General features: G+C 41.7%; 1 protein-coding gene across 1 annotated transcript; it reads left to right on the forward strand.

Moving 5' to 3' along the window:
* The first annotated feature begins 226 nt into the window (after positions 1-226).
* Positions 227-19086, forward strand: GINM1 (glycosylated integral membrane protein 1). Its single transcript, XM_054630733.2, has 8 exons — positions 227-413; positions 9025-9084; positions 9261-9357; positions 12061-12212; positions 14400-14556; positions 15321-15451; positions 16176-16339; positions 18149-19086. Exons 1-8 carry the CDS (start codon positions 309-311, stop codon positions 18255-18257), a joined length of 975 nt encoding a protein of 324 aa, XP_054486708.1. The 5' UTR covers positions 227-308; the 3' UTR covers positions 18258-19086.
* Positions 19087-20448: the final 1362 nt, after the last annotated feature.

The raw sequence follows: 20448 nt of genomic DNA on the forward strand, positions 1-20448 counted from the left end.
CAGCTGCAATTCTTAACACTGTCTACACGGGTACCTCCCTTCGTGCTTTCAAAGGCTGCGTTCGCCTATTAAGAGTGACGGGCTCCTGCAGGCGCAGCTCCGTACTCGCGCCTTATTCCGCAACGCCGAACTTGGGATCTCCCGGCGGCGGCGCTGCCAGGCCAGGGACAGGGGCAGGGACAGTGACAGGGGCAGGGCAGTGACAGGGGCAGGGCCGGGGCAGGGCCGGCCCCCTCCCGCCGCCTCCCCCGCTTCCTCCCAGCCCCGCCTGTTGATGTTTCACTTGCTTTTAATTCCCGGGTCGCAAGATGGAGGCGGCACTGGGACGTCGGGAGCTGCTGCTGCTGCCACTGTCGCTGCTGCTGCCGCCTCTGGCCGCCGCTCTGCTGGGCCCGGCCGCGCCGCTGGGACAGGTACCGCCGGGGCCAGCCCTGCCCTGCCACTGCCACTTTCCCTGTCCCTCTCCCTGCCCCTGCCACTGTCCCTCTCCCTGCTCCTGTTCCTGCTCCTGCCCCGGCCCGTGCCCCGCTCCCTCACGGGGTGAGCCGGACCCTGCCACGGGCAGACAGGGCTTCCCCTCTCCCTTTGCTGGTTCGTCCGTATAGGATTCGATGTGCGGTACCTGACAGGTCTGAGGGGAAGGTGGTTACTTCTGTGCAATGTAGATGTGTTTATACTGTGTTTTCAGGCTTGTCTGCCTACATCTCCGTGGTTCAGTGCCGTAGAAGTACGCGCTGCATTAGGTCCACACTTGAGCCTAGCCTACTCGTGATTCGAACCAAGAGAAGGGGTGGATATCTGTTTGATGTATTGGTGTATATCTGTAAACATACAGGGCATTGTGTTGTTTGTTTTTCTATTCCAATATCTATGCTGTATCTTCGTGACATCAGTTTTTAATTTGGTGGCTTTTTAAAGAGTGGAAGGAATATGTTGGGTACTACTTAGGAGAACTTTACAGTGGGGATAAAAAGATTTGCCACAGCACCAGGTGAGATCTGACCTCTAGAATTACAGAAGTGCTGGGTACTTCTGCCTGAGCTTGAATCATGGTCAGATACATCCTCTAAAATTGGTATAATTGTGAACCCAAGGTGTAAGATCACAGAGGGAAGAGTTGTGAGGGGTTTGTAGTCAACTTGTCTAGCCAATGTGAAGTTACTGATCAATTACCTGACCAGTTACTGACCAGTTACCTGACCAAATTTATTATGCCTTTTTCCCCTCCAGAGTTACTTATTTATTGGTGTAATTAAAGTAAAACATTTACAAAAAGCCTGGCAGAGGCCCTGAGCTGGCACATCCTGTGTTGCGAAGCAGGATTCATTCCTGGCCTTACTTCCTGGTTCCTGCTTCTCTTTATGAACTTCTGAAGAGAGACATCCTTAGCTCTGATTTCAAAACGGGGATCTAGATCTTCAGACTCCTACAAAAGTGCCTGAATGCCTGGAGTGAAGTGTGTTAAAGAGAGCAGAGGGAACTCAGTATTTGGGTACTTTGCCTGTCCCTCTGAGAAAGGGAGTGCTGGCTTGAATTTGCCAGAAGGCTCATGAAGTGACAATGTAATGCAGACTTGTGCTCTTGCTCACCTTCTACCCAGAAACTGTTACACTTCCACACTGAAACTACAGCTTGGTAGCATTAAAGTTCTTTGTCACTGCTGGCAGTTTTAAAGGACAGGGAGGCACATTTGTGTCTGCTGTCTTTGGATGTGAAAGCATGAGCAGGGCACAGGGGTGCTGGGGCAGTGCCACGTGAGGCAGCTCGGGGTCAGAGATAGAACAGAGATGTTTTGGGGTCAGAGATAGAACAGGTATGTTTTGGAGTGTGAGTGGGGCTTGACTTAGGAACTGTAGTGCCTTATGGGCACAGCTGTGCTGTTAGTGGGGTTCAGTTTGTCCATTTGTGCCGTACTGCTCAAGTGGTCTTGTGAGCTCATGATTTGCTAGTGTCTGCACTCTTAGCTTTATATGGGTCTGGTGGCCCAAGTACATGCAGAAAATTTCTCTAAGAGTCAAAAAGCGACACATAAATCTTTACTTTAGTGGTTTTTTCTTTTTAAATGTTTAACTTAGCAAAATAAAAATCTGTGTTTTCTCCTGTGCTATTTAGTTTTGTACATACAGGACCAGTTTTGATGCAGAAGGAACAGTGTGTCTGGAGGAAGTTTTGAGTAGAAGAATCAATGTTTTTTTACACTGAGCTGTTTTTTGGTGGCCTGTTAGGAACAGAAGTGCCTGGGCAGTGGGAATAGGAGGAGTGGGAATGCCATGCTGTCAAGTTACCTTCACAAGCTATGATCTCAGTGACAGTGGGCTATAGGGTCAGATTAACTGTGGTGTTTCCTCAGGATGGCCTGGAACTGCAGACTGGTTGGGAGCAGGCAGCATCAACATGGTCAGCTTTGCTTTGGCTGGGCACCACAACTGTGCTTTACAGCTCTGTGAGCCCACTGGCTGCACTCTACTAACAGCTTCACATTTTGTTAACTCTTCCATGTGGAGATTAAAACTGGTGTCAAAGTTTACCTCTGTGCTGATGGCAGTGGTGTTACAAGAACCATAGTGGAAAGACTGAGGAATAACCTTGAGACACTGGAATAGCATTTTGTAAGGCTGAAATGCTTTTGTTCAGCTCTTTTGGAATGTGAACGCCTCAACTGTTGTGCAATACTTGTAATTTCTTAAAAAAGCTGTTTTGAAATCTGGACTCTTTTTTTAACATTAGCATGTCTGTTCTGGTTTTTAGTTCTCATAAAATTTGGATATGCAAAACTGGACTAAAAATTGATTTTAGACAAAATTGGAGGGTTGTTGTTTTGTGGGGTTTTTTTTCTTTAAAAAAATTAAAAGGGCATGATGCAATAAGACAACTGACTTTCACATTAAAGTAATGCTTCTGGTGCAAGGTCAGGAATAAGGTTTGTGCTTTAGAGTATTTTTTTAATGTGCTGATAGGAACTGGCTGAAAGCAGTGCTAACACCATGTTATTTGCTTATTCTGTTTACCTCTTGATAATTTAGGCTAGCAGAGTTCTTTCTAAATAACATATTTGCTTACCAGATTTTTTTTTCTTTTTAGTTTAGTTCAGTTGCCTGGAAAAAAAATGTTTTTATATTATTTGTTGCCTGCAAGAAACCTCTGTGTGGATGGGTCGTTTCAGAACAGCAGGAAATAATCTTCACTGCATCAACCATTTGATGCAGTGAGTACAGTGTATTTTAATCAAAGAAGAAACTTGTTAATAGCAATGTGCTGGAATGTTTCTTCCATCACTTCATGTCAGTTTCTCTATTAGCAGTCTGGCACATGTGAATTTTGGGCCTGAAAGAGCTGACATCATCTTCCAATGTATATTTGATTAAATAAAAGCAGTATGCTGCAACTGTGTCTCCGTGATGTAAGACTGAGTATACACCTTTAAAACTCATGATAAAATATCATAGTATGAATTGGTTTAATAGAGAAGATACAAAGGCAATTAATTCTGGTAACACACATAGGGGAAAGGGAAGGATAAACCATGTTATAGTGAGAGTCATTGTAAAACAAGGAAGGAATTAAAGTAAGTGTGCTTGTTCAGAAAAGCAAAGTAAAGCAAAAGCATCATGTCAGATTATTATATTTAAAAAGTTTAGCTTTAGCTAGTTAAGAAAATACTGAATGTAGTTATCTTACCCTAAATACTGTCATGCAGTTTAATAATGCCAAATCTTAATGGAGAAAATTTTGTACAAAAGTTTTCTAAAATGTGAGGGACAAATTATCATCCTGCAAACTTGTGAAATTCTATCTTGTCATGTCAAGCTTTTACCATGGTTACTTCTCAATTCAGTTATGCCTGATTGCAGTTAAGACTCTACAACTTAGTTCTGTTTTGATTCTTGCAAAAGAATTATGTGAAGCATGGATCGTGGAGCCCTGGATTGCAATATATAGTTACTCTGTTTGGAGCCAGTTGTCCATGTGAGTGCCAGGACTCAAGTGGTATGAGCTTGTATGGTAGTTTTGTTTGTCTATTCAGACACTTCTTTTCCCATAATCTCTTCTCAAATTTAGAAACAGGTTATTGGTTTTGTCTATTTTTTACCTGTTTGACAACCTGACATTTTTCAGTTGCAAACAGGATATCAGCAGTGCCTGTGTAAAGGCTGTGAGGGGATTGTCTGCCTTTCAAGTCTCTGTACAGCTGGCCATCTTGTAAGGCATTTGCCATCTGTTCCCAGGGCTGCCCACTTGGCTTCCCACAGACCTTGGAGCAGAAAGAGCCTTGTTTGGAGAGCCTCAATGGAGAACAGCTGTGCTTCAAGTGGGCCGGCTGCTAGCAGCAGAATCTTGATGGGCTTTGTGTGACTGATGCAGCTGGGTAGCACTGAGCACTTACCCTGTACTGGGAGAAACTGTACTGTGCACCCCATCAGGTGTTCACTGCCTGTGGATAAATTTTTTCCACGATTCTTTAATCAGATAATCAGATCTGTTTGAAGTTCCTACGTGATTGGACCCATCAGCTTTTTCTTTTGCGGCATTTTTTTACAAAGCAATATTAGGTGAAATGTTTTCTGTAGATTTGTGTGGTGTTAGTCTTTGAGAATTAATGAATATTCCTTTTTAACTTATGCCAGATGCTTTATATTCTTTGCTGACATCTTTCCCCCTTTTTGTTCTTCTGCTGCTACTGCGATTATACTGCCCCAGTTAACAGTCCTGGATTCTGTTGTAGCACACAGTGAAAGAGAAAAGGAACAGAAAATGATCACTATCTGCTTACCTCTGCAGATCCAAGTTCAGAGAAATTCACTAGTTCACTGTAACCTGTGCCATCACACTTAGTGCTGCTGCTTAGCTGTCCTAGAACAGAATGACTTACATTTGCTGTCCTCTTTGCAGGTTCTGTGGCCATTACCACTGTAAATATCACTGCTGGAGTGCTAAAACAGGGATGAGAAATCATAGGAAAAATCAGGAGAGACATTTACATCCTAAAAGAGCATTAAGAATGATAGGGCCATTTTTTGTGCACATTGGAGTTTTGTGTGAAGGCATTTACCAGCACAGGAGGGGACAAGGGGCTGCAAAGTATGAAATGGGGTCAGTGGTAAGCTGAAAGCACATCCCAGTTCTTAGGGACTTGAATTGCTTCTTGGGGTTATAATTTCATTCTGGCTCTGTCAAAGCACTGCTTTTTCAAATATTCCAGTGAATTCAGAACCTTTTAAATTACAGGCCTGTCTGAAACTTGCACGATACTTGCATGTTAATACTGAAAAGTGTATTGTAAGTTATACAGCCAAGTTTTACACTCACAGTTGAGGCTTCTCCAGAAATTGACTGTGCAGTAGTATGGAACTACTGCAGAGTTCCCGTGTTCTGCTTTCAGTGGCTTTGTTACTGCAGGATTGGCTTACTATGCTTTTACAAAATAAGGGATGTGGGGTTATTTGCTGAAGTACATAACCACAAGACATATCTACAAAGCACTATAAAACACTTTCTTCCCCTCCACCCTCAGGCTGTGAATTTTATTATGGTAACATAAAAAAAATTCCTCTGTTGAACTTAAAGGATGTTCTCTAAGTGTGTGTGTCTTCAGCCCTAGGACTGGAAAGATGGGGATTTGAATTATCACTGGAGCACTTTCTAGCAAGTGTGGCTTGTCAGACCAGGCATTTCATCCTGAAAGACTGGTACAAGAGCTGTTGGCCACATCTGTTTCCCTCCCCTTTAGGAGGCATAAAGAATGTATGGCTCTTGAGCACTTATCAACATGCAGATATTGAAGGGGTACCAATCAGGCCTGTGAACACAGGGGCAGTGCTGTGCATCCCTTCTTCCCTGCTGTGGGTGAAAGTGGCTTAGCTGGGATGGTGCTCTGCTCTCCTGTGAGCTGCTGCTTCCTTTCCCCAGCACTCCTGCCCAGCTTTTCATTGCAGTTGGCATGCATCTTGTTGTTTTTGCCATCCTGTAGGTTTTGTTATGGGGTATGTGTAGGGTCAGGAAGATTTGCCACAGCAGGACCCATTGCGTTTTGAGTGTGGTGCTGCAGGAGACCCCAGTGGGAAGGCATGGGAAGACAGCAGTGTGAAACCCACCCTTAAGGAAGGGTGAGACTGAGCTGGAACACTGCTGTTTTCTGTGGGAAGACAAGAGGAGTAATGAACAACCTGTTCATAAATTGCAAAATGAGAGCAGATGAGAACTGAGTAGAATGCATGTACAGAATATGGGAAGATCTCAGTAGAATTTGTTGGATCTGGATGTGAACAGACTAGTCCCAGTAATAGCAACAGCATGAGTTCTCTGTTGTGTGTGAACACAAAAAATTGCAAGGGTCATGATGCAGCTGCTGTAGGGGAATGCTGATCGTTGCTCTGAGTTACTGAGGAGCTTTATGAATCTGTACCATTAAGGAGGTGCATCACCATCACCTGAGATGGTGGTGAGGACAGATGTCTCCCAAGGAAATGCTGCAAGGACAGACAGATCACACAGCAGAGGCAGTCTGACAATCTGTCTGCATCAGAACAAGGAGCCCAGCTCATTCTTCCCAGCTGTGTTCTTGGATCTCTTGTGCTTGTCCAGCTCTTCCTTGCTTGTTCAACTGACAGAAAAACGGTCTGACAAAAAAGGGAAAGTTTTTGTGCCAATTTAATGAGCTAAATTACCTCTCTGACTTGGGATGGATGAGAGAAGGGAGTGCAGGAGAGATCTGCACTCTTTTTCAGTGGCAGAGGCAGCAAGTGGTTAAACTGTCTTATTTGTCTGGACCTTGCAATCTGTTTTTTGAACCTTTGACAGCACAGAAGTGATCCACTGAAATATTTCATTTCTTAAACATGTAATGTGTTCTTCAAGTGCAAGTTTTAAGTATGTTCCAGGATTCATAACAGTGCTTGTGGATACTGTGTCAACAGAGCTGACAGCTGTTTTGAAGGAAATTAATCATTGTATGTATAGCTAACTTTGTACATTTAACAGTCAATTGTTGAGCATATCAGCTTCCTTCATGCCTTCACTTTCAAATAAAGCATTTGATTAAAAAGAAAAAAAAAAGGAGGGGATTTTCCTATTTTTCATCAGTCATTTCCTTTTTTCTTGTAATCTCAGTGAGTCTCTTTGTAGATGTTGAAAAAAGATTGTGAAATACTTTCTGTGTAAAAAAACCTCAGATGTAATTCCTGGCTTAAAAAATGAGGGACTGTTAAGACTGCCAGTAAAATCCATCTTCTGTGCCCTTTGAATTCCCAGAAAACAGAAAAACCTAGGAACAAAGTTTTGGTAATCTGTTTAACAGTTTGAGAGTGTAAAAGAGTTCTGAATGCTAAGAGCTAAAAGATCTAAAAGTTTGGTGGATTTTTATGTTATTATTAATATACACAATTCTTAAAATATGAAAAGGAAATGAGTGGTTTGAGGAAATTACAGGAAGACAGGATAGAATATATCCTGTGTTTATACTGTTAATCCAGTTTATATTTTCAGTTACAGAGTTCACTTGTCTGACTAATTTGGTAATTTTAATTTCCTTTGAATAGCTAGGATTTAAGTTTTGAAGAAAAGCCAATATAAAAACCTGTTTCATAGAAGGGGCACTGAGGAAGAGATTTCACTTTGGTCTCAGTGGCCAGAGAGTTTTCCTACTGATATGCCAAATGGGTCTGAAGTACTTCCAAGTCACTTTGAACCAAAAAGTTACCTGTGCTAGGTTTGAAACCATTCTTCTCATGATGCCAGATTCCATCTGAATCAGACTTGGAGGTTGTTTTTCAGTTTTTGACAGTTCTGGCTCCTTGGATATGGTAATTAACACCTATTGTTTCAATGACTTTTTGACATTCTTGTCACACTTCAGAGTTTTCTGTTCCTGAACTGGGCTGTATTATGTTAGGTATTGTATATTTCACATATTTTCTGGCTGAAAATCTAGTGTTGTGTAAAAATACAAAATGAAAAGTCTTATTGTGTATTTACATTTTTATTTATTTTAAATTCTGAGCATGTTCAACTTTTTATTGAGACATGACTCACTTTTTAACTGTTGGTTGTGAAGTAATGACTCAACTACAGAGCTAAAGAAGATGCTGAAGGTGTGGAGATGTTTTCCAGAGGAAAATGGCTCCTCAGAATCACCGAATCATTTGGATTGGAAAAGACCTCTAAGATCAAGTCCAGGCTTTGACTGACCACCACCCAGCTATCTAGAGCATAGCACTAAGTGCCATATCCAGGTGTTAATGAAATGAAGTTGTAATGATTTAAGGCTTCCACAGGCCAAATATGGAGCTTAACATTATTTTTAAGAGGTGTCTGAGGAAGGCAGTATGGCAGTCATTACTTTTGGCTATGTACAAGATTTGATTTTTGTATGTAGTTTTTTTCAGGGACAGACCTGGGACACTTAAGGTCTCATTTGCAAAGCAGCCCCTGAAATTACTAGGGAGAAATAAGACAGAATGAGTGATTCAATAAATTACAGCAATTAGGGGTTGAATAAAGAAGCAAATCTCCCTTTTCTGTGAGTTTGAGGTGTCCCATGTGTCATAATTTGGGAATCATAACCAAAGAAAGAAGAATTTCTGCTGACAAAACTGAACGTTCTTTAGTATAGACTAACTTCACTTTGAAGACTAACTGAAGTGCTTAAAAAACATTTACAGAGAATCTGATTTTTACCTTTTGTGGTCTATTATTTTTCAGCTCATATGAGAGACTCCCATTATATCCGTGTGAAACAAGTGATTAATATTACTATCTTTATTACAAAAACCCACAAACTATACATAGGGGAATGCAGATGTCATTCTTTCTCATCAATACTCTTTACTAAAAAGAGGTGTGAAAAAAACAGACTGTTCCTTACATGAAACAAGAAAGCATATTTCTTTTCCTTCTGCCTGCTGGATAGAAAGCCTGGGAATGCGCTCTGGCGTTAGTAAGAAGTCATTCTGCCAGGACAGTACAAGAAAGTTGCAATGGTTCATGTGTTTTCTCAAACTTACATCTCTTCTGTTTGGTTTTTTCCAGGAAGCAATTAGGGTTGGTGTTATGATGCTGAACACCAGTGGAGAACTCCACAAAGTACAGGTTTGTCCGGTTTTTCTATTTATTCAGTGAATTAATATGCAGCAAAACAAAGTCTGCAGCAGCTGCAACTATGTCCTTTATTCTGACATCAGTCAGTATGGAGTGTGTTCCTCTGAGAGCAGGATTGCAGCACAGGGGCAGGAAACATACACTCATTCTGGCTGTCTTTCTTTCAGGTTCTTTTTAACATCACCTATGTTAATGGACAGGTATATCTAAATGACTTTCCTATGAAAAGCGGGGTTGCCCACATAACATGCCAAACAATAATATGTGAGTATTCTCTTTTCTTTTTTTTTTTTAATTTTCCTTCCCCCCCGGGGTATTTGACTTCCCTGTTGTCTAGTAACCAAAGCTTACAATGGCTATGTGTTCTGTATTTTGTAAACCAGATCATTGTGGAAACAAAACATTTCCCAAGGTAGAACAATTTTGGTATTAAAATGGATCAAAAAAATCTTACCGCCTTCATCTCAAGTCACATTAACAGGCTTGTGTGTAAATGGTCTAATCTGAAATCCAGACCCTGCCCATCTTTTCAAAAGCATGTTTTGCACTACAAGCTAGACAATGTAAACAGAAGGATGCAACTCCACCCTGCTAATGGCTGTGTCCCTAAGTTGGTTGGCATATATCCAGAAGGAGATTCAATAACAAAAGTATGAATTGTTGTTAGGAAGATCATTTAAGGATATCACTTCTGGTCTATTGGACAAACAAGTTGCTGCTGGATAGGATATTATAGCACAAATACTGAACTTTAATGACTGCAGTAGTCAATGACTTCAAATTGTCTTGAACCTGCTGTTTTTCCACTGATTCAATGCTAGATTTTTTTTGTGAAAAAACAAAGTACTGTGTAATTTTTTTGGAGATCCACAGAGCATATTGTATCATTAATTAAACAAGGACCATTATTTAAGCTTCTGTTGTATTGAGAACAATCTTCTGCTGCATGAGATGCAGTCAGTCTCTAGGTTGATACCTGAGGTCATCCTCATCAGGCTCTTAGAGAATACTATCACTTTTTCAAATTGCTTCTCTGAGCTGTGACCTTGTTGCTTGAACCCTTCTTTCCCAAGCATGATCAATTATTAATTTGACAGTATTTCTTTTCTGGAGAGGGAGACCAGTAGAAAAATTCTCTTTTTCTGGTACAAAACCACGGCAAAACAGCATTTACTTGCAAAATAACTCACTCCAGAAAAATAGGTATGATTTTATTGACTAATTCTGAGAGCTCCTGAGCACTCTTCTGTATTTCCTATTAATTTCCCAAATCATAGTTGTAGCACTTGCAATGACTGGTTTTGAATCTGAAACATTGAGGAAAATACTGATTTGACTTGGGAGCTAGAAACCTGGAGCTCTTTATCTCCATGTTTGGGTCTGAGCCCCCAGCACAGTACCTCTCTGTTAGCTGTAATGTAATGTTTATACTATTTAGTTACTAAATTATTGACAACAGATTCAGGTAGTGTTTGTAAAATGCCAAAGAAATATCAAGATACTTATAAATAGAGGGGGAAAATGCTCCTGAGTGTATATAAAAACAAAACTTGACCTTAATAATCATGCTTTTGAATATTGGAGACGACATACTCTGACATCATTGTCAGATCATTCTTGGCACCTACATCCCCACTTGAAGTTCCCCCAAATGTCAGTTTTGGAAGTGTGTGTCACTCCTGTGAATGTAGAGGTGGTTGAAGAGCCTGACACATGGTAAAAGCTGGGAACACAGGGAGCTCCAGCTGCTTGGCATCTCAGAGGCTTTGGGCCTGTAGTGCATCCTTGCTGCTCCAAGTCAGAAAACATTCAGTAACCAGGTTAGTGCCCTGGCTCGCACCTGTAGGGAACTGTACTTCTGCCACTTACTTTGGCAATGGAAGACATTACTAAATTATGCCAGAAAGTATTTTTCTATATTTTAAATAAGAAAAATGACTTTATGAGGACAGGGATCACAGCATAAAAGTAGTGGACACACTGAGTAGTTACTGTGTGACTGAGAGACCCAAGTTGAGCCTTATTCCACATGACCTGATAGGCTCAGAACTGCAAGTGACACACAGCACCAGTGGCTTAGCAGCAGGGATGGTTTGGTCTCAGTTCATGTCCCTTGGTATCTGCATGCTGGAGAGATCCCCCACCTCCACTCTTGTGCTTCTCCAGGGCTTCAGTTCTAGCATGCCCTCATCTGAAGCAGAGGTGTGATCACTGGGAGAAGGATACTGAGACTATGCAGAAAACAGCCAGGGTAGAAAGGCAGTTCCATGTGTACTTGCAGAATATGAAGTTGTTGAAATAGCTGAAAGCTTTTGGGTAGGAAGAGAGGTTGAGGTGTCACCAGTCACATAGGAAAACAGAGAGGGGGACAGAAAAATACGTAAGAGGAAACTGGCACTCATCTTGAGCAGGAGATGCAATGTACCTGGAAAAGACCATATTTGTTTCTGTATTCAGAGGAAGGGGAATGTTGTGCAAATGAAGATGTTGGGGGGCTGGGCTGTGACATTACTCTTATGAGCTCCTTTGGACAACTGAATTAAGAATGCAGCAGTAACCAAGCCAAAGAGCTCTGCTTAGAGGGCTTAAATGCAAGCCTCAAAGGCAGGGATGTCACCTTGTTTGCAGGCTCCCTGAGTCAGGGGATTGTACAGCTCTCCTGTGTTATGAGACCTGCTCTGGGTCTGATTTGGTGCGATATACTGGTAAAAAAAAATCATGGCACCTGTTTTAGCTGTTGGCCCAGATTACTGCTGGCTGTAAAGGCTGGAAGTGTTCAGGACATCAGCATAGCACACATGTTCTGGCATCTCTGGCTTGATGCTAGTGGTACTCTGACTTCTCCATTCAGCTGCTGCATGTGCAGAGGCATCTGTGTCACAGCTGCATCTCTTTTCTCTGTGGCTGGGTACTGCTTTCTGGTTGAGGTGGTTTCTCCTTGAAAATCATGACATTGTGTGTTAACAGTGGAGAACAGAAGCTTGGATAACTTACCGGATCAGCAGCACCTGGGAACTGTCAGTGTTCGAATCATGGTTCACGAGTGGCCTTTGGCATCCACTTCTGATTTGCAGCTGATTGTTGTTCAGGAAGAAGTGACAGAAATTGATGGGAAACAGGTAAAAAAAGCCCTGCTACAACATTCTGCTTGTTTTTAATTTAGGAGAGGCAAGTAGTTCTCAGGGATTACAAGGTTTACATGTATCTGGCTGATGATTAGAACACAAAGTATGTAATTAGTGTTAACACAGTACTGAGGGAGACAACAGCAAAGTTGGCAGCATTAACAGTGGGGGTGTCTCATGAAGAAACTTCAAGTTTTAATGCTTCTTTTTATATTTTAATAATTATCATTAACTATATCACGTGCACTTTGAATAAGTGAACTTGTGCAAGCAAAGCCAGATTCACAAGCAAGAGTTGATTTATAAAATAATGTACATAACTAACAAAAGGGGCATAGGCTCATTCTGTGTCTTGAGGTTTTCCCCATTGTTTATTCCAAGCTAACAAAAGGTTTCAATCAGGTAGCATGGGGAGCAGCTTGCAGCAGGAAACTCTTATGGCTAGTGGGCTTACTGTGAAAGCCCACTACACCTGAGAGCTTAGTCTTAGAAGACTTTGCATGTAAGACAATTTGTATCTTGATAATGAACACGGATTTTGAGATTAATAAGCACCTCCACCCCTCTGATTCTAACTATTTGCACAAATAGCAGTCAATGTGAGGGGTTGCAATTCTAGCTGAGGTTGAATTGTGCAGAACTGAGTTCTCAAATCCACCTGTGTGGTGTAGCTGATTTACTAATTAAAGAGATTCTGTAGAAAAGATCCAGCTGCTGAAGCCAGCAACTGGCTTATTTCTGTTCTTGTTTCTGCACATCTGTATCTTACATGTAGCCAGGCTTTTTTGAAGCTGGATTGTGTTCTGCTGCCTTTTTCTTTCTTTAAAGGATAATAATCATAATACCATTGATTCTTGATTAATTGCATGGTCAGCATACAGTAGTTTTTACAGGGATCTGATCATGTCAGAATCTCAGTCTGTTAGTGAAAAGCCCCACTGAGAGGTCTGTAGCTTTTCCAATGAGATCTTTATCCCACTGCTAATAGCCTAAGAATCATGGTTTGATTCAGTTGTTACACAACAATGGCATTGTATTTCAGGCCTCAAACTAGACACCACAATGCATTTCAGACTTTCACAGGACCTAGTAAAAACAACCAGAAAGCCAATGCTGTTTCCTTGATTGTTCCTTTAAGTCAAAAGCAGTCTCCCATAAGCACAGCAGAGGAGCAGAATCACCTCCCTCAACCTTCTGGCCACACTGCTTTTGCTGTAGCTCCAGGACAGAGTTTGCTTTTTGGAATGTGGGTGCACATTCCTAGGTCGTGTTGAGCTTTTCATCCACCAACATTCCCAATTCCTTTTCTCTAAGGCTGCTCTTTATCCATTTGCTGCCCAGCCTGTACTTGTGCTTGCAACTGCCCCAGCCCAGGTACAGCACCTTGCACTTGGCCTTGCTGAATTTCGTGAGGGATCCACCTCTCAGGCCTGTTCAGCTGCTGCTGGGTGGCATCTCTTCCCTTCAGCAGGCTGACCACACGGTGTCATCAGCAAACTGAGGGTGCACTCAGTCTCACTGTCGGTGGTGCCAGCAAAGTTGCTACACAGCAGCAGTGCAAATACCCATCCCTGAGGACACCCCTTGTCACTGATCTCCATTTGGATATTGAGCCATTGGCAGCAACTTTCTAGAGTGCAAGCATCCAGCCAATGCCATATCCACTGCCTGGTCCATCTGTCAAGTGCATGTCTCTTGGTTGGAGACAAGGAGTTCAAACAGGACACTGTCAAATGCTGTGACACTTGGCTTGCAGTTGTTGAAAACAAGCAATGTTCCTGCAAAAGCAGAAACGTCAGTCTCGCCTTAGCAAGAATTTCAGTGTTTGCAAGTGCTTTCACTACATATCTGAGTTTTCCATGCCCTAAAATGCCTCCCTGCAAGAGGACAGTGATGTACCATGTAAGTGATTAAAACAGCCCGTGGATTGACTACCATGTGCTTTTGCAGGGAGTGAAACCCAGTCTGTTCAAGTGAAACCCAGTCTGTTCAGCATATTTTCTGATGTGGTATGGTCTACAGAAATGTGATATGTGAAAACAAAGAATACCAGTTCATATTATAACATCTCTATGTGTACATCTTAGTGGCCTGGAATTTTCTGGGATCCACTGTTGGCCTCTGCCAGGCTGCTTCAGTCTTGCTTTAAACTCAGTCATATCATGTTTGCATCTTTTGTAGGTTCAGCAGGAAGAAGTAACAGAAATAGATATTTTAGTGAAGGACCTGAGAGTACTTAGACATTCCAACTACACGGTCCCTTTGAAGGAGAGCATGCTGTACTCCATGCCAAGGGACAACGACGTGTTATTTACATTGCCCAACCTCTCAGGAAAAGGTATCTCTCGGCTGTTAAGTAGCATTTTCATCCATATTCAATGTATTGCTTTACAGGCTAAGAGAGCATCATTTATCCCTTGTTCTACATAGTGAAAGAGTTTCTTCATAAACAGGGAATGGGTTTAATTTTATATGCCTTGGTTTTTGTTTTTTTTTTTAAACACCTAAATTCAACTCTTCATATTATGTATTTTATTTGTTTGCTTTCAGATCTGTTCTCCTTTAAAGTACTTGATACTTGGCAGTCTGCAAGCCAGACATCTGACAGGAGTAAATTTCTCTTTCAGATCTGCAGTGTTTGTCTACAACTCCCCCTTTTTCCTGAGAATGAAAGAGAAAACTGTAGAGGAAATAACTGTCTAGGTCAATTCCAAACCACAGAACAGTTTTCTGTTATTAAATTTGAACAACGTAAAAGCAATAGAAGTTACTTGATGCCTTAATTTTATTTCAGTTTTGTTTAATCAAAAACTGTCAAGGATTTAATTGGAGTAGAACATTTTAATCTAGTCCATCACCTTTTAATCTGATGACAGGTGAAATTTACAGCTAAGGGCATAGCTAAAGGCTGCATTGTAACACTGTTTCTGCTTCTTATCAAGTCCATTGCTCAAGTAAAAAAAAGCCTTCTGTGTTCCTGCTGTAAATGTGTGAGAACTGTACCCTCTGCTGAGAAACATGTCTTTAGCATGTCTTTATTTTCCTTCAGAGTGGGTCGAACAAAAAGCAAACTCTCCCCTAAATGTAGCTCTTCTTCTTCAGATATTCAAGATCCACTGCAGACTACCAGTCAGTACCTCATCCAGCAAGTAGAAACTACAGTGGATGAAGAGACATTACCTGGCAAGTTACCAGAGACCCCTCTTAGGACGGAACCTCCATCTTCTTACAAGGTGCTTTTGCTGTTTGTTTGCTTGCTTTAATTATTAGTATAATTATTAGTATAGAAATACAATTATTTAAAGACAGCCAACCACTAAGACCAGTTGATTTTTGCAGATAAACCCCAAATAAACCAAAAAATATCCCCTCCTAAATTACTGTTCAGCAGTGACAAGTCCAGTAGGAATCCATTGGGCTTCTAAGTCTTGCCACGTTCTGACCACACAGATTCTTCACAATAGTCAGTTGTGACATGTACATTGTACCAAGCTAAGCATTTTTGACAATTTCAAATATTGCTTAGCTTTGAATTCCACCGTTTTCTCCTGATTCTGCCCAAGTGCTTACCCCTCTGAGAAATGGACCACTGGTCTCACCTGCTGTAGGAAACACAGTAACAGCTGGAGGAGTTCAGTTCCAGCTTACGCAAGGATGTGTTTCATGGCCTCCTCCATGGCCAAAACACTCACAGTTACAACCCACTGTCGGCCCTGTTCAAGTGTCCTTCATTTTCCAAAGGGGCCTTTAATGAACACAGAACTAAACCTTCACCTGTTTCAAACCTTGAACAACAAAGATAGCTGAGCCACCAGTCAATTCCACCATGCTTTTATGTATGTTTAAGTAAAATTACCACCATGTAATGTGATTTAGCAGTAGCTAAAAAAAAAACAAAACCCCAAAACCCAGCAGTTGCTTTGTTTTGCAATCTTTGTATTTTTACCTGTTTTGTAGGTGATGTGCCAGTGGGTGGAAGACTTGAGAAAAGGGTTGTGCAGATTTTGGTTTCAATCTCTGCCTATCTTGTTTAGTTTCATGGAAGTTGTTGTTGTTGGAGTTGTTGGAGCAGCTCTTATTATCAAAGTCTTAAAGCTGATTCTCCCTTCCTGTGAAAATAAGTAAGTAATTTCTGTAGTTCTCTTTTTGCTTTGATGAAGGCAAAATATTGACTAAAAGAATCTATCAAGAAGCAGGCTCATTCTGTAGGGTAGTTGTAGCAAGAATTCAATGAGAAAGCTACTGGTAACTTTCCATTCCAAGTGCACTTCTGACACATAGGCATTTCAGAGAGACATGGGAAAGTATTTCATTGGAAATGTCTTTAGCTGAGCTGTCATACTGCCAAATTTTTATCAAGTCTTCTAAGGACTACATTGTGAGATGCTATTAACATAGTTCCAAGAAAGGAGGGTAGAAACTAGGTCTAAACAATTCCAATATCTCCAAATCTTTTCATACTCCTACTGTGCTGGAGTTTTACAGTAGTTCTGAAAGGCCTCAAATTTGGCTTTGCAAATTTGCATGGGAATTCTCCAAGAGGGGGGGACCTATCTCTGTAGGCAGCTTCCACAGTGAAGTGGTGCTGGCACAGGTGGCAAGAGGCCACAAATAAAGCTGAGGCTGCAAGGGCTGCATCCACTCCCTGTGTTACCAGCAGCACTAACATTTTTGGGAAACCAAGGTCTCAGAGCAAGGGGCAGAAAGATGAATTGGTAACTGCAGGTCATAAATCAGTGTAGATTTAGTGCTGGAATGGGCAAGCATGTGTGCTTTAAAGCAACCTAAGTCAGCTCTGGAAGAGCTGTCCCTTGGAACTTCATGTTCTTTGGGAAGTGACTGAGCGCAGTGTGCTTCATCAGCCACAGGCACAGCTGCCTTCTTCAAATGCAGCTGATCAGCTGTGCCTCTGAGTGGCCCTGCATGCATTAATTTATGTATCCACTCGGGGGTACAGGTGTTCTTGGTCCTTCTGACAAACCGGGAAAATGGAGGGTTGGAAGATCAGGAAGGCTGGAAACTGCAGTGACAAAAGAGGCAGTGCTTCCCCTGGCATTTCACACTGTGCTGTCAGATGGGAGGGCTCCCCTGGTTAGAGCAGAGACAGTGGAGAAACACTTTGTACTTTCCCCAGCAGTAAGCAGCTTACCACTGGCAGTAAGTAGCTTAACACTGCCATGTATGAAACTGAACTAAGTAGAACTGGGAAGAAAACTCTAATCCCAACAAACTGTTCAGCAAAGTGGATGATAACCTCTGTCCGTAGCAGAGGTCAGTATGGAGCAGAGGAACCAGCTTGCAGTAATTTCTCTTCCAAATGAGGAACATGGGGCTTGCTCATGCCTTGTTAGAGTGTGTAAAGAAATTGAACTGTCCCCCCCATTTAAAAAAAAACAAACTAAACCTCCCCAAAAAACCCTTAAACCACACAGTTATTTTCTTGCTACCTGTGTAAAGTGGTCCTCTAAAGAATGGTAACAGTTTAGCTCAGGATTGTAAATCAGTCAGAATGAGCAGAACATCTCATCTGGTGAATGACAGTTGCAGATGTGAGTTGGGACCTCATCCCAAGTCTTCAGTGCCATTCTATGTTACACTGATAAAACTGGAGGGTGTTGCTGAGTCCTGGAGAATCAGCTACAGGTCCTGACAGCAAAGAGTTTTAGGCTACTATGAAATTGAGCAGCTAGAGCCTGCACTGCTGACATTTAAGATGTAGAAACTGGGCAAAAGGAGCCCTCAGAAACCACAGCCACTACATTCTGGAAGCATTTTTCATTGCAACTTCATATAAGAGATATTATGAGGGTAATACTTAGTTGATGCATTGATTTAAACTAAGTTTGGGGAGTTTAAGAGTAAGTCCAATTTTTAGAACAGAGAATGGTTTTGTGTATTGTTTTCTAATGCCAGGTAACCTTACCTTTCAGGGGCATCCTTCTCCTGGATCAAGTTGGCTTTGTACCTGTGACTACCATCAGCCTGCCTTCAGACCTTTCAGACAGGAAAAATAATTTAGATGAGAAAGCATGTACTTAATACAGTATTTACTTTGGAGTTACTGGTTTTTAAAAACACACTTTTCGTTGATCTGATATTTGGCACCTGATCTTAATACCTTGTTTTTTTCCTGCTAAGAAAACTAAGTCAGTTGATTAATTGATAAAAGGCCACTCAGGCCGAGGCCCAAAGCTGACATCCTTGTGCCTCTCCATAACAAGCAGCCTTTTCAGAAGCTTCAAAGTAGAACAACTGCCTTTTCAGAAGTTTCAAAATACAGCAGCTTTCCACCCTGAGGGCTACCATTGGTTTTAACTTCTGTGAAGTCACTTTTCCACACCTCAGACAGGATGCTGGCTGCCTTCATGCCCATAAACCAAGTCAGCTGTCCTGACTAACAAGATGATGAAATTCAGGGTGTCCTTAAGTCTGGAGATAGCATTCTTTCAAAAAATAGGGGAAATATTACAAACATCAGCTGTGCCTGCAAACCTAAGTAAAGCTGCCCCACCTGGTTCCAGGTCTCATAGGGTTGAGTGTGTCTTGCCAGGAAGATAGACTACCAAACATTTGTGTTACTCAAAAGATCTGACATTTTGTATATGCAAAACAAAAATTTGAACCGAAGATTTATATTTCAAGCACTTTACATTTTTATGGTCCCTTCCACTCATAAAAATTGTTAGCAGTTGTAACCAGCTTGCTTTTTGTATCTGTGACAGCAGTACTCTATGAAGTCCCAAAAGAAAAATGAGAATTCCATTAAATTCTACAGAAATACTGGCTTACTATTGCTGAGTAGGCCCAGTCTGCTCATGCCAGTTTGTATGGTTAACATTTTTCAAATAAACATTTAAATTGTTTATTAGACTGTGTTCATGTGTGCATTTCTAGTTAGGTAAACCAGTGGTTTGCCAAACATTTCTGACTCAGGACATTGTCTGTTTCTTAGCTTTTCATTGTTCTTACAGAAATTGTTTGTCTAAAGAATGAATAGGAAAAAAACCTCAGATCTGTTAACTACCTGACAGTAGACTGAGCACAGTTATCATCTGAATGATCAGAATTATGTGTTCAGCTGGAGTTCTTAGAGCGAGGAAGAAAAGCTGGGACTCCCCCCTCCTTCTGCCCTAAGGAAACATCATGTGTTTAATGAGATCCAAGTCACTCAGATGCTGCTCTGTGACAGGGACAACTCTCATTGTCTCACTGAGCTGACAGCACTGCAGTGATAAAAGGAACATTTCTAACACTGACTTTGCCTTGTAAAAACACCAAACCAAACTTCACCACCCAGCAGTGCGGTGTGGTAGACACCACACCAGCTCAAGGTAACAGAAACACTGCTCAAACTTCCCTTTTATTTTTTTTGTTCTAGTACCTTGTGGGTGGCAGGGGGTTTGCCAGCCATGGCTGAACAGGAAACTGCTAGGATTAGCACAGGAGTGGTGACTGCACAGAGAAGAGCAAGTATTCAAACAGGTGGAGACAAACTTCTCTGTACATGGATATTGCCTGGCCCCTCCACTAGCATAGTTCAAGAAGAAGTGATGTTCAAGGCAGAAGTTAGCTTCTTCTGGGGAAAAAAAAAAAAGATGGACAAGAAACACAATAGTTCTCCCTTAGTGCATAAACACAGTAGGAATTATGCTGCAGATGGAAACCTGGCAGCTGTTTGCATGTACTCTTTGCATCCCTCCTTAGGAAACTGGAAACCAAGCACCTGCAACAGCCACAAGGCAATTTAGCTACTCCAAACAGCTGCCACAAATGCATGGTTAAGCCTGAAAGTGTTGGTACTGCTTCAAAACTTGGCTGATTTCTGTAGTTACAGAGCAGCAGGAAAGAAGTATCACCATCATGTTAATGGAATTCTAAAAATAGTGCAAATCTTGAACACAGTAACTGTCAGACAGTTTCTGCTGCTTTATGGAGCTGGAGTTATCAAGTCTTTAAAAAGTTAAAGCTTTTGTGTTTCTGCTTTAGCACGCACATGGTTTTCCCAAATCACAAGTCACATGCCTTTCAGAGGAGTGCTACTCTGAGCTGGCACCACTCTGAACTATTTTGTAAATTGATTAAAAAAACACCTCACCCAATCAAGACAGTAAGGAAAGGGCAACTGTCCTGCATGCCAGTCATGGTAGGTCTCATTTTTCCAGGATGTGAACTGATGTGCCCTCTAGGGGAAGGTATGTGAGGGGACTGGGAACTGAAAAAAAAAAAAAAA

This window comes from Agelaius phoeniceus, chromosome 3, assembly GCF_051311805.1.
Source record: "Agelaius phoeniceus isolate bAgePho1 chromosome 3, bAgePho1.hap1, whole genome shotgun sequence".
Lineage (NCBI taxonomy): Eukaryota > Metazoa > Chordata > Aves > Passeriformes > Icteridae > Agelaius > Agelaius phoeniceus.

What these genes read in the sequence shown, in the direction of transcription:
- GINM1 (XM_054630733.2), top strand. Translation starts at nt 309, where the DNA reads ATGGAGGCGGCACTGGGACGTCGGGAGCTGCTGCTGCTGCCACTGTCG. An exon ending in GCCCAACCTCTCAGGAAAAG is followed by an intron (nt 14,557 to 15,320) that starts GTATCTCTCGGC and finishes CTTCTTCTTCAG; the next exon opens with ATATTCAAGATCCACTGCAG. An exon ending in AACCTCCATCTTCTTACAAG is followed by an intron (nt 15,452 to 16,175) that starts GTGCTTTTGCTG and finishes CCTGTTTTGTAG; the next exon opens with GTGATGTGCCAGTGGGTGGA.